This window comes from Tupaia chinensis, unplaced genomic scaffold (genome assembly GCF_000334495.1).
Source record: "Tupaia chinensis unplaced genomic scaffold, TupChi_1.0 Scaffold000315_1, whole genome shotgun sequence".
In the NCBI taxonomy this organism is placed as follows: Eukaryota; Metazoa; Chordata; class Mammalia; order Scandentia; family Tupaiidae; genus Tupaia; species Tupaia belangeri.
In genome coordinates this window covers 4,169,266-4,181,715 of record NW_006159808.1, presented here as the reverse complement: position 1 = coordinate 4,181,715, position 12,450 = coordinate 4,169,266, and the positions used below count along the sequence as shown (strand labels likewise).

Genomic DNA, 12,450 nt, shown 5'->3' with positions numbered 1-12,450 from the left:
CAGAACCCGTACAGGGCGGGGCATTGGTGGAGGGTCGCGCTGTGACCACACCTCGGGGGTACACCCTCTGGCAGTGAGAAAGAAAGGAGATGAGCAGCCTCAGAGTGCTCTGTGAGAGAGGGACACCTGTGCACTCCGAGCTGCCGCGGCTGCTGGCGTGGAGTGCCACTGTAACCCGGGAGGGACAGGCCTGGTGGGGCCCTGCTCCTCGGTGCTGCCCCTCCTCCTCCTGACAGCCCCGCAGGGTCGGGTGCAGGACCAGGACCATCCCTGCTCCAGAATTAGCTCTTCTGGTCTGATGCTGGTGTTTGTCCTGAGCTGCTCAGACGCCCGCTGAGCTCCGCGGGATGCTCTCCCGGGGGGTAGCTCCTTCTCTCCAGTCTTCCCAACGTGTCAGGCCCTCTCACAGTGGGGCGAGGGGAGAGTGGTGTGATGGCACCCCGTTCTCCCAGTGTGTGATTATGGGCAGTGTTACCTCAGTCCTGGACGCTGTCATGTGCAGGAGAGGAGCTCTGGGGGAAAGATTGTCCTTCCTGGCAAGAAACTGGCTTATATCCAAAATAATCTCTTCCCACCCTTCTTGCTTTCTGCTTTGGATACCGATGTGTGAGGACGCCATGTTTGCAGCTCTTGCAGCCGTTTTGTATCCAAGAGGATCCCAGATACGCTAGCCTGTGTCCCTGCTTGAGTTTCGGATCAGACCCTCTGAGTATCTATTGTCAGATTTCCTAATCAAAGAGATAATACATGTTTAGAAGATGTTTTTATTTTTTAGTTTTTATTACACACATGTAAGCTCATGAGAGAGACAGAGAGAAAGAGAGAGAATGAGACTGAGAAATAACCCCTTATGGGGGATGGCCACATCACAATCTTGTGTCCTCCATGTTCCTCTTGAGATTCGGGCATGCACATACATGCATGTGGCATGTTTTTCAAGCTGCCGCATCTGTGGTGTGAACCAAGCAATTGGCATCGGCCACCTTCACCACCCACCGCCAGTTGGCCCCCAGGCGATTTTTAATCTCACAGAGACAGAGACACAGAGGAGAAGGCTCTTCTCCCCCTCCCCTCCCCAGGGGGAGCAGTCACTGCAGTCCTTTCTTCTCATTCTCCATCTCGTGGGGGTTTTGGACACTCGGGCACATGCGCCTGGCAAGGTTTTCCAGCTGCCGGGGTTGGGACTGGAGCTGCAGCTCGTCGTGTGGGCTCCGACTCCCTTAGGCTGCAGCCCAGCCCCAGATGATTTACCCACTTCTGGGGGGGTCCTCTGTTAGCAGCGGCAGCGGCAGGTAGGTTACTACGGTAGTCTTCCCTTCCCGTGGTCGGAAACATGCTTCGGGAAGGCCTGCAGGGACCGCCACCTCTCACTTCTGCCAGGATTTGAGTTCACGTCGGGAACTGATGTGCAGTGTTGCCGACGCTGTCGAGGGGCTTATTGGGAGCCAGGGGAGTTACCGGAGGGACGGAATAGTCCTTGAGGTTGTGGTTCTACTCTTTGCAAGCGAACATCTCAAGTCCTTTAGAGAATTTGGTACATAGTAAGTGATTGTAACTGTTTCAAGTAGCCAAGGGCCACCTAGCCCTCCCTAAAACAGCAGAGGTTTCTGGAACTGTCACTTTCTTTGTTTTTCCACTCGAGGTGAAGGCAGATAACCAATGGTTTGCCTTCTAGTTCTCGTTCCGTCTGTAAGAAGCCAGTGGTGTCACCTGCTGAGTGGAGGGAGGGAACACAAGTGTCCTATTTGTCTATTTTACCCGGCTTCCTTTCTGACCGCCTCCTCTCCCCCCCACCCTAGGGGGAGCGCCCTGATTACCCACGGGGCCGTGGCCTGTGCACAGCCTTGATGTCATCGGTGTGGCTCTTCCTAAGCCGTTCTAGCTACGGACCGAGAAGGCTTTAATCCCCGTCAGTGATTACAGGGCGATAAGTTCCAGATGGCAGATTGAGTTGGCCGCGACAGACCGATATCCCGGAGAGGGAGGAGGGGTTCCCTGGAGCCAAGTCGGACCTGTTAGCATTTATCATACGCAGAGGACAGGTGCCCCGCTGACCACAGAGGGAAAAGCTGCCATCCTTTCTTTGAAACAAGTGTGTGGCAGTGTGGTGTCGACTCAGTCTGGGAAGCTTTGTCGAGTTCTTGAATTGCAAAAACTGTGTGTTAAATGCGTGGAGATGCGGAGGGAGGTTTGAGGCAGAGCCGGATGGTGCGTGAGGAGGCCTGGGGAGGCAGGAGCAGCGTGTCTGTGGCCTCAGCCACCCTCCTGTCAAGGATGGCCTGAGCTCGCTGTGGGCTGGCTGGGGGCAGCAGTCAGGCCCCACAGGCCTGGCTGGTGGCAGGGGCCTCTCAGTTTAAGCAGAGAGAGTGCCGAGGCAGGGGGGCCTGGCAGTGCGGAGGCATCCGGGAACAGCCACAGCAGGCGGTGTGACAGTCCTGAAGGGGCCTGCAGGGGACAGTGTTCTGGAACAGCAGTTGGTGTGGCAGTTTAGGTGCTGGACTCCCACATGGCTGACTGCGGTTCAAATCCTGGACCCGACAGCTTGAAAATCACGCTGGGTGCATGTGTGCCCAGAATCCCAGGAGAATGGAGGAGAAGGGATTGCAGCATGGCCATCCCCTCAAGGGGTGATGTCTCCCTTTCCCTCTCACTGTCTCTGTGGCAACCTCTCCCCCCCACCTCCCCCAGAAGGACGAAGAAGGAAGAGGTGGGGCCACGCCTGAATCCGGCCTGTGTCGTGACAGTAGTCGTGGGGGTGGGGAACTGAGGGGCCGGGAGGAGAGAGCAGTCTGGCCCGAATGTCGGCGTCCCTAACAGACCTGGGAGGTCAGGCCCGAGCACGCCGAGGGGCCGTCTGGAGCGCCCGGTAGTCGGGTCCGGCTGAGGGGTGTTTCTGAACGAGATGTAGAGAAGGAATTTTGCAGGGCCCCACAGCGAGCCTCGGCTCTCTGAGAGGACCCCAAGATGCCAGCAGTGGGTGGTCAGACCTCTGTGGTCTGGTGGAGCAGGGCTTGCCAGGCACGTTTGACTGCAGCTGAGTAAAAAGGATGCCCAGGAGAGGCCAGGAGGCTGCACAGAGGACCCAGGCCTGGCACGTGGTGCGTTCGTGTCCCCCCACGCCGTCTTCAGTGGTTTTCGGTTTTTAACTCTGGAAGCAGGAGGGAGGCATGGCAGAGGCGTTTCGGGAGACACATGTTGGCAGAAGGGGAAGATTTCATTCCGGAAGCCGGCGACCTGGGGAAAACGGCAGACAAGTGTCCCCAGACCATCTCCCAAGTGACAAGGGAAGAGAACTTGGGAAAGCGGTGAGGACGTGTTCGTGCTGCCGTGTTCCAGCCGATCGCCTCCGCCGGCGTGCCAGGCCTCCCCCTCCATCCTGTTATCGCCGACTCGTGTTAGTCAGGCGCGTGACTCCGGTGAACGGGGAGGCTCGGAAGGTTCCTCTTGGGAGGCGAAGGAGTCAGGCCGGCCTTCCTCAGGGCGTTTGCCCACGGGCGCCGACGGGGTGCAGGGCGGGCTCTCGAGTCCCTGCGCTCCTTACGCACTGCCCGCCCCAGCCAGCACCAGAGGAGCAGGTGGTGCTCAGATGGGGTCCCTGAGCTCGATAGGGAGTGGGGTTCTGTGGACGGACGTCCACACGTCTGTAGTCAGGAGTCGTTCATCTTTTCAGACTGTCCCTGATAGAGGAAAGTGACACTGCTTCTGGACCCTGGAGAGGGATTTGAGAGCCCCACTTGGTGGTCAAGGCATCAGAATGTTTTGCATCTTGTAGGTTCATGTGTAAGGAAAACTCGAATTGAGAAGGACAGGAAATGTATCCTTCCCCACCTCAAACCGGAATAGCTTAAAAGTTATTCATCTCCATGAGAGCGAGCGCGTGTGTGCACGTGGGCCACCTCACCCGGCTTTTATACCCTGCCTCCAGCCTCCAGCTGACCAGGATGTGGGCAGGGTTAGCTGGCAGCGTTTCAGGCCACCGAGACTTGAGCCCGAGGTTGGTCACGCGGCTGTTAGTTCTGAAGTTCAGGTCGCCACCACGCCAGGCCCGGAGCAGAGCGGCGTTGGTGCTGTGAGTTGGATCCATCCCCCGCGCCTTTGCCTGGTGTCACATCCTGCTCTGGGAAGAGCCAGCCTGTCCACGCAAGGAGGTCACTCAGGAACCTCCGTGAACGGGACGCCGTAGATCTTGGGCATTACAGGGCATGGAGCAGAATCAAGCCCCGGCCCAGTGGCGGGCTGCAGTCTTGGTCCTGGGCCTCTGTCATGACGACAGGGACGGTCAGAACCGAGACTTGGTGGAGAGGACATACTTCCTGTGCAGCTTAGAAGTTACCAGGGGAGGCGGTGGTTCTTCCCCCGAGCCCAGCTTCGATCCCCTCGCATGGGCGGGCCGAGTGCTGAGGGCGCAGCGTGCACAGCCTCTGAGTGTGTGGTGGCCCAGTCCCAGGAGATCACTTTGAATCCCAAAGCATCGTGCCGTCCGAGAAGGGTCCCCTGTAGCAGACACCACGGAGGGCTGGAGCCAGGGCCCTAGGGCAGGTGCGGGTCGGCCCGCTGCGTTACCCCCAGAGTCCATCGTCCGAGCGGGCGGGGGAAGGGTGCTGTCACTGCCGGCTGTCCTCCAAAACCCAGACCAGTCAGACAGCTCTAGTTGTGCAAAGAAGATGGTATAAATGAGCATATTTTGGTAGTAGCTAAATTTTTGGAACGACTAATGTCTCTCTTTCAGGTTCTCCTTTAATAAACAGCATTTTATGGGGGATTGATCTGGTGGGCAGCTGAGGCACAGACCAAGACTCGATGTCGGTGAGGGGCCTCTAGAAGCATAGCAAAGTATGTTTATTTTGGTGCAAAGAAATGTTGAGAGTTATGTGTAATTTTTCACGATACACATCTTCCACGCCTTTCTAGAAGCCCCTGTGTACGAGCCCGTGGCCCATTTGCTAGGCCCGGAAGTCCGAGGACTGCCCTCTGCGTGGCTGCATTATAACCTGCTGTGAGCTGGACAGCCGCGGACATTCGGGACTGCGTGTCGGCGCTGGGCGCTCAGGGCTGGTGCCCCGGGACCGCAGCCAGAGCACCGTGTGGCGGTCATGGCTCCCGACTGCATCTACGGGTGTGCTTCGTCCTGGGCACGCAGCTCGGAGAACGCTGCTCCTCGGGACGCGGCCTGGGGCACCGCTCTCACCTGGGCCCTCTCTTGCAGACGCGGTCTTCGCGTTCCAGCTGCGCAACCCCGTGCACAACGGCCACGCCCTGCTCATGCAGGACACCCACAGGCAGCTCCTGGGGCGGGGCTACCGGCGCCCCGTCCTCCTGCTGCACCCGCTCGGCGGCTGGACCAAGGACGACGATGTCCCTCTGATGTGGCGCATGAAGCAGCATGCCGCGGTGCTGGAGGACGGCGTCCTGAACCCCGAGACGACCGTGGTGGCCATCTTCCCGTCCCCCATGATGTACGCCGGGCCCACCGAGGTAGGCTGCCCACCGGACCTGGGCGCTCCGCCCTGGAGGCTTGTCCCTCACGTGGAGTCCTCCCTGCTGTGTCAGGCATGTCCCTAGTGGTGGCCCGAGAGGCAGCCTTTGTGGCAAAGGAAGACAGGGAGAGGGCGCTCTCGCACTTACGGGGTTGTGGGGGAGCAGCAGGGCCGGTGAGGTCAGAGAGGGGACGGGGCTCTCCTGTCACTGCTGTCCTGGTAACGGGCGTGGTCCTGCAATGCTGCAGTTGTCCCTCTAGCAGGTCCTGGTCTCTCTGGGGACTGATTTGGTCTTATTTTGGCTTTTGAATTTGGGGAGGGCTAAAGGAATTTCAGTGGGAGGGAAATCGTGGTATCTTAAAAGCCCAGAGATATTTCTTTGTTTTTCTTTTCTTTTTTTAAGAGAGATTTTTGCTATTGGGTGCGTGCACTCACTGGGGAGGCAGAGACAAAGAGAAAGTGAGAAATCACCCCTTGGGGGGATGACCCTTTTCCTCTCAGGATTTTGGGCATGTACACACACATGCCTGGTGTAAGCTTTAAGCCATCGGCTCCGGGACTCGAACTGTGGCCAGCCATATGGGAGTTGTGCCACCTGCTGGCCCTCCAGAGACATTTCTTAACCTGTCCTTTTATGAAAGACTGGAGCTTGATAGAGTCAGGTATTGGAGGAAGGGCAGGTTCTGGATTTCTACTCAGTGGTCGAAAGACTCTTGAGATTTTTTTATATTCAGAATAGAGAAGAGGACTTAATTTGGTTTAGCATCAAGGCAGAGGAGATTTAAAAAAGAATACTTGTGGGACAATGAAAAGAGTCAGTGAATGGCCTCCAAAGCAGTGGGTGGGGATTCCTAGCCACTTGCTGAGTTTTCAAGATAAGATTGGAATGTGCACCATTACTGCATTTTTTCTTATCCTTGCCTTACAGGGAGATGTTTTCACTTACACTTATCTGATAGGCAACCTGTGTTTAAAACTGTAAATAATTTAGTTGTATACTCAGCCTTCTCCCAAGGATTGTAAAGGGGGTCCTCTGCACTTGGCAGTGCTTCGAAATCAAGGCTAAGCATTTTTATTGGCGCCTGATTGTGGGGTTTGTACTCTGCTACCTTGTTATCCAAGACAAATAAGTAACTGTGCACTGAGGGGTAAGAGGCAGCTCTCCTCTCGGACCCAGCCTGGTGCCCCGAAGTCCACGTCGGCCCCGCGCCAAATTTCCGTCCTCCTGCTGGAGTGATGTGTCCGTGGGAATCGGGCCGGGATCACCCTGCGTTTGTGAGGGACCACCGTGACCCGAATGCTCGCCTCTCGGAGGAGCCGACGGACTGTTCTGGAAATAAAGTAGTAATGTCCTCGTGTTCCCACCCTCTCTCCTGGTGCTAAGGAAGTTGTCGTCACCACCATTTTAAGGGAGTCCGCTGGTCCGAGGTTCTGAACTATAGACAAATGGCTTGTAGTGAGGAAATGATCCGGTTAGGGTGTAGCTTCTAGACGTTAGGGTCAGGATCGGGTGTAGGATCACTAGCCTCCTCCAATGCCAGCTAGGGGAAGCAGAGGAGTTTACCCCTCCTTTGGGATTTGTTTTGTCCTCTTTTGTGTTTCTCATTCCCTATTTAGAAGTGGACGAGAGAGAAAATCCTATCAACTGGATAAACTGAAGCCGGGTGGGATGGGGGATCGATGCCCCATGAAAGCTGCCTGCCGTGGGGAAAGAGATTTTTGCTATTGGGTGCGTGCACTCACTGGGGAGGCAGAGACAAAGAGAAAGTGAGAAATCACCCCTTGGGGGGATGACCCTTTTCCTCTCAGGATTTTGGGCATGTACACACACATGCCTGGTGTAAGCTTTAAGCCATCGGCTCCGGGACTCGAACTGTGGCCAGCCATATGGGAGTTGTGCCACCTGCTGGCCCTCCAGAGACATTTCTTAACCTGTCCTTTTATGAAAGACTGGAGCTTGATAGAGTCAGGTATTGGAGGAAGGGCAGGTTCTGGATTTCTACTCAGTGGTCGAAAGACTCTTGAGATTTTTTTATATTCAGAATAGAGAAGAGGACTTAATTTGGTTTAGCATCAAGGCAGAGGAGATTTAAAAAAGAATACTTGTGGGACAATGAAAAGAGTCAGTGAATGGCCTCCAAAGCAGTGGGTGGGGATTCCTAGCCACTTGCTGAGTTTTCAAGATAAGATTGGAATGTGCACCATTACTGCATTTTTTCTTATCCTTGCCTTACAGGGAGATGTTTTCACTTACACTTATCTGATAGGCAACCTGTGTTTAAAACTGTAAATAATTTAGTTGTATACTCAGCCTTCTCCCAAGGATTGTAAAGGGGGTCCTCTGCACTTGGCAGTGCTTCGAAATCAAGGCTAAGCATTTTTATTGGCGCCTGATTGTGGGGTTTGTACTCTGCTACCTTGTTATCCAAGACAAATAAGTAACTGTGCACTGAGGGGTAAGAGGCAGCTCTCCTCTCGGACCCAGCCTGGTGCCCCGAAGTCCACGTCGGCCCCGCGCCAAATTTCCGTCCTCCTGCTGGAGTGATGTGTCCGTGGGAATCGGGCCGGGATCACCCTGCGTTTGTGAGGGACCACCGTGACCCGAATGCTCGCCTCTCGGAGGAGCCGACGGACTGTTCTGGAAATAAAGTAGTAATGTCCTCGTGTTCCCACCCTCTCTCCTGGTGCTAAGGAAGTTGTCGTCACCACCATTTTAAGGGAGTCCGCTGGTCCGAGGTTCTGAACTATAGACAAATGGCTTGTAGTGAGGAAATGATCCGGTTAGGGTGTAGCTTCTAGACGTTAGGGTCAGGATCGGGTGTAGGATCACTAGCCTCCTCCAATGCCAGCTAGGGGAAGCAGAGGAGTTTACCCCTCCTTTGGGATTTGTTTTGTCCTCTTTTGTGTTTCTCATTCCCTATTTAGAAGTGGACGAGAGAGAAAATCCTATCAACTGGATAAACTGAAGCCGGGTGGGATGGGGGATCGATGCCCCATGAAAGCTGCCTGCCGTGGTGAAGTAGAGACACAAGCTCCGGCTGCCCCGTGTCTGAACGGGAGAGGTTTCCCGCCGTCTTCTGGCTCAGAGTAGCTGTTCCTAAAAGGCAGGTTTAGAAACGAAGGCTCCTAATGTGCATGGAGGGACCTTGGAGTGCACCTCCTGGTAGCACAAAGCTGCAGTGAGTGTTGTGGGGAGAAGAGGTTCCTCTCCTTACTGCCTTCAGGCGTATGGCCAAGGGACCTGTAGCGTGAAAGTAACAGAAGAAGAATCTATGAATTTATTTAAGCTTTATGTGACATGGAGCCTTCTGGAATGAAGTCCCCCAGAAATAGAAATGTGTATATTTTTTATGCTCAGGCTTAATGATGCTTGGACAGTCATGCGGAAGTATTGCTAGACGGGGACCAGCAGGTGGCGTAATGGCTACGTTGCTGGGCTCCCGTGTAGTTGACCACTGTTCAAATCTTGGACCCAGGGGCTTGAAGTTCACGCTGGGCGTGTGTGCATGCATGCTCAAAATCCTGAGAGGGGAATGGAGGAGAAGGGATTGCAGTGTGGCCATCCCCCTGGGAGGTAATTTCTTAGTTTCCATCTCTGTGTCTCTCTCTGTCTTTCTGGTCAGTGCACAAGGCGTATAGCAAACATCTCTCTCAAAAAAAGAACTGTTGCTAGACAAATGAGGCCTCATCTCGTGATCATAAACCAGGGGGACCTCGGGACCTGTCTGCTCAGATTCTTCTCTGCCACGTGTCTTTGGAGAGAGGGGCCATCCTTCCCTTGGCTCTGGAGAGGCGCTTCTGGAATGAGACTCCTATAACCTACTTCAGGGATGGTCAGCTAGGGTTTATGACCCACTGCAGGGGAGAAGGGGTGCTTTCTTTTGGCTAATGGTTTGTCCCCCAGAGGTCGTGTTTTGGAATCAGGTCCCCATTGTGGTGGCATTGGAGGTGAGGCCCAGTGGGTGGTGATAGTTATGCAGGTGCCACCTTCATCAGCAGATTAGCAATGTCTTGCAGGGCCCAGTAAGCTGATCCTGCAGGCGTTGCCTTCGTGAATGGATTAGTACTGTCTCCCAGGACGCGGAGAGTTCTCGTTCTCCTGAGTAGGGTTAGTACTCGGAGAGTGGGTTGTTATATAAAGATGGCTGCCCTCAGGCCTGTCTCTGCGTGGACCATCTTCCTCTCTGCTCCTGCTGGCCACGTGGTGAGTAGCCAGCCTGAAGCCAGCCTTCGTACTTTGCAGCCATCAGAACCAAGAGTGGGACACAGGTCTGTCCTTGTGCCCCACCTGGCCTCAGGTATCTGTGAGCAACACAGTAGTGGGCGGAGACGGGGAGGGGAGGCGAGGCTAGCCTTCCTGCCTCTGCTGTTCTCACAAGTGCGGAGGGGCATGTTTGGGGTGTTTGCTTCAGATTCGACCCTGATCAACACCCTGAGAGCCTGGTCTGTACCCGGCCGGTGGTGGGGGACTAGCAGAGGGCCAGGCCTGGTATTGCACCAGCTGGGGTGTAGCCACAGGTGAGCCTTCGTGAGGGTTCTCTGGGCTGTTTACATGTGCAGTAAGGTGGTTACTTAGAGGGTGCGCAAGTAGGTAGGACTTAATTTCCATTCTGGGTATTTTATGATTCGTCTTATTTTCCTTTAGCTTCATATTAAAGCATAACTCTATAGGAAGACGTATACATTTCATGGGAGCAGTTAAATGCATTTTTCCCCTTGTACTCAGGTGTAAGCCAGCACCCAAGTTTTTGAGGACTTCTGTCAGCCCCAGCAGCTTCCCTTTCCGCCCCGATCCGTCCCACGTGCCCTCTCCCCACCGTCTTTGCTGTCCTCACGCACAGCGTTAGATTACGGACCAGTGCTTGTGTCGAAGGCCGGACCCCTTTGGACACAGATTCTGGGAGTGAGAGTAGGGCTCAGGAAATCCACTGGAGGAGCGCTTGGGGCCAGCTCTTGTGGGAAGAGGAAGGAGGGATGCAGGACTGGGAGAGCATTTCTGTCTCGGCTCACTCCCAGGAGAAAGTCTGAGCTGCGTGGAAATCGATCGCAGGGAACCTGGGCTGACCGTGGAATCCGGCTCCCGGCTCCCTGAACCTGCCTGCGGCACTCTGGGCCAGCCCAAAAGACAGCTTTTAACTTGTGAACGTTCAACAAATTGGCTTTAGAAATTCTAGTGAACATTTTAATGTTTTAAACCATGAAATACTTTGCTATTTCTGGCTTGGCAGGACTGACACTTAGACTGAGTGATCTGTGAAAACTCCATCTCGGTCTCTTGGCCCCACTGTGTGCTGGACTTGCTCGGCTTGTTTGCAGCCTTCGGAATGTTTCTGTTTAAAAGAAAAAAAAAGCCCTCATTTGTGTAGCTTTTCCAATGACATCAGGGAAAAGTCTGCCAGTGATGCTGATTTTGCCAACTAATAATAATAAAATAAAAACAATGACTCTTCCTTTAATCATTTCTGTAGGTCATGAGAAGGCACTGGTACCAGATTTGTCTCCTTAGCACAAAGGCTTATCAGAACAAGCAGCTGCTTAGCCTCCTCGGGTACTGACAGGATGCCCCCGCTTTTCCAGGCCAGATCCCTCGATTCCAGTTTACGAGCGTGGGTGGGTGGGTGGGAAGGAAGTTACCTTTCTGATGTTAAGAGGGTGCTCTGTGTGCACATCTTCATCTGCATGGGATTTTAATCGACCCGGAGATTGTGTTCGTCCCGGCTCACCAATTACTCCGTCCATTTCTATGAAGGCAAGTGGTGTTTTTCTCAGACCTGTTGAAAGAAAAACTGCAGACGAATTCCGTTTAGTTGAGCGAAGAACCATTCACAAGCCAGGCAGCCCTCAGGCCACGGCGTGGGCAAATGACGTGGGTGGCCAACCAAGCGCAGGGGGATGCTCGGAAGGTGGACGTGAGGTCGAGGGGCAGCTGGTCTGGAGCGGTTCGGAGGCTGGCCGGCTGCGACTGGCTGGGGCAGGGCTGCCGTGTTGGCGGACTCGGCTGCTACCGGAGCAGGCTCCTGGTCTGCTTCCGTTCGTTCATGAATTCTCAGTCAGCTCGATATTCCGTAGTTAGGTCCGCGGGTGTCCAGGGCTTTCTCAGGGCAGATCTAGTTTGGGTTGACAGATCTGTTACGTGGAAGCAGTAAAAGCCAGATGTCTTCAGGGATGCTGAGATAGCACCAACAGCTTCGTCCTGGGGTTAGGGTTTTAACAGGGACTGCTGGTTGGATTGGGGGAAATGCGTTGTTGGCGGCAGGGCCATGGAAGGTATCCGTGTGTTGTTGACTGACTCCTTGAAAGAAATTGATCCTGTGTTAAGGAAACAGAGAAGCCCCAAAACGGGGCCTGTAGGAACACGTGGCCACCCAGGGCCTGGACGTCTGTGCGATGAACCCCGTTTTACACCAGGGCCTGGAACAGTGAGCGCAGCCTGTGTTGGGCGTACACCTCTTCCTCCCTGGAAATGCTTCCACGAGTTCTGAGCTCAAGAGACGTCTCTTCTTAAATTCCGAGCCTCGTTATGTAGCCGTGGTCTGCAAGGTTTAATTGTGCCTTTGCTCTTTGGGGTCTTCGTAATTTCACCTTCTACTTTTTAGTTTATGGATAAGTTTCTTGAATAATACAACACAGGTGCAGAGTATCTTATGCAAAGTCTTTGGGGTCATGTGTTACGTAATTCCCCCATGACCCGGGGCGGTCCATCCCATGAATGTTCCGGTGACTGGCCACCATCTGGTCCCCCTGAACGGAGGAAGCAGGGTGGGTTGGGGGTGCTCACGCAGCGAGACTTGCTGAGCAGGAGCACCGCAGTGTCGCGGGGAGTTCCGTCGGTCCTGGGGCTGCTCGTGCGGGGAGGTGCCCCGAGGCCTGCTGGAGAGGGGCCGTGTGCCGAGGGTGGAGTGGAGTCGTGGCGGGCACACAGCTGGGGCTGGCAGTCCAGCCGAGGCATGACGGGGTGGGCCTTCCTGTGCCA

The 12,450-nt window shown here is 54.7% G+C and overlaps 1 protein-coding gene across 1 annotated transcript in view; it reads left to right on the top strand.

Moving 5' to 3' along the window:
* Window positions 1–12,450, top strand: part of PAPSS1 (3'-phosphoadenosine 5'-phosphosulfate synthase 1) — a 44,099-nt gene that overhangs the window by 23,040 nt on the left and 8,609 nt on the right. Inside the window, 1 exon segment of the mRNA XM_014588876.2 lies at window positions 5,207–5,475. Within this exon segment, the coding sequence (XP_014444362.1) occupies window positions 5,207–5,475 (269 nt within the window).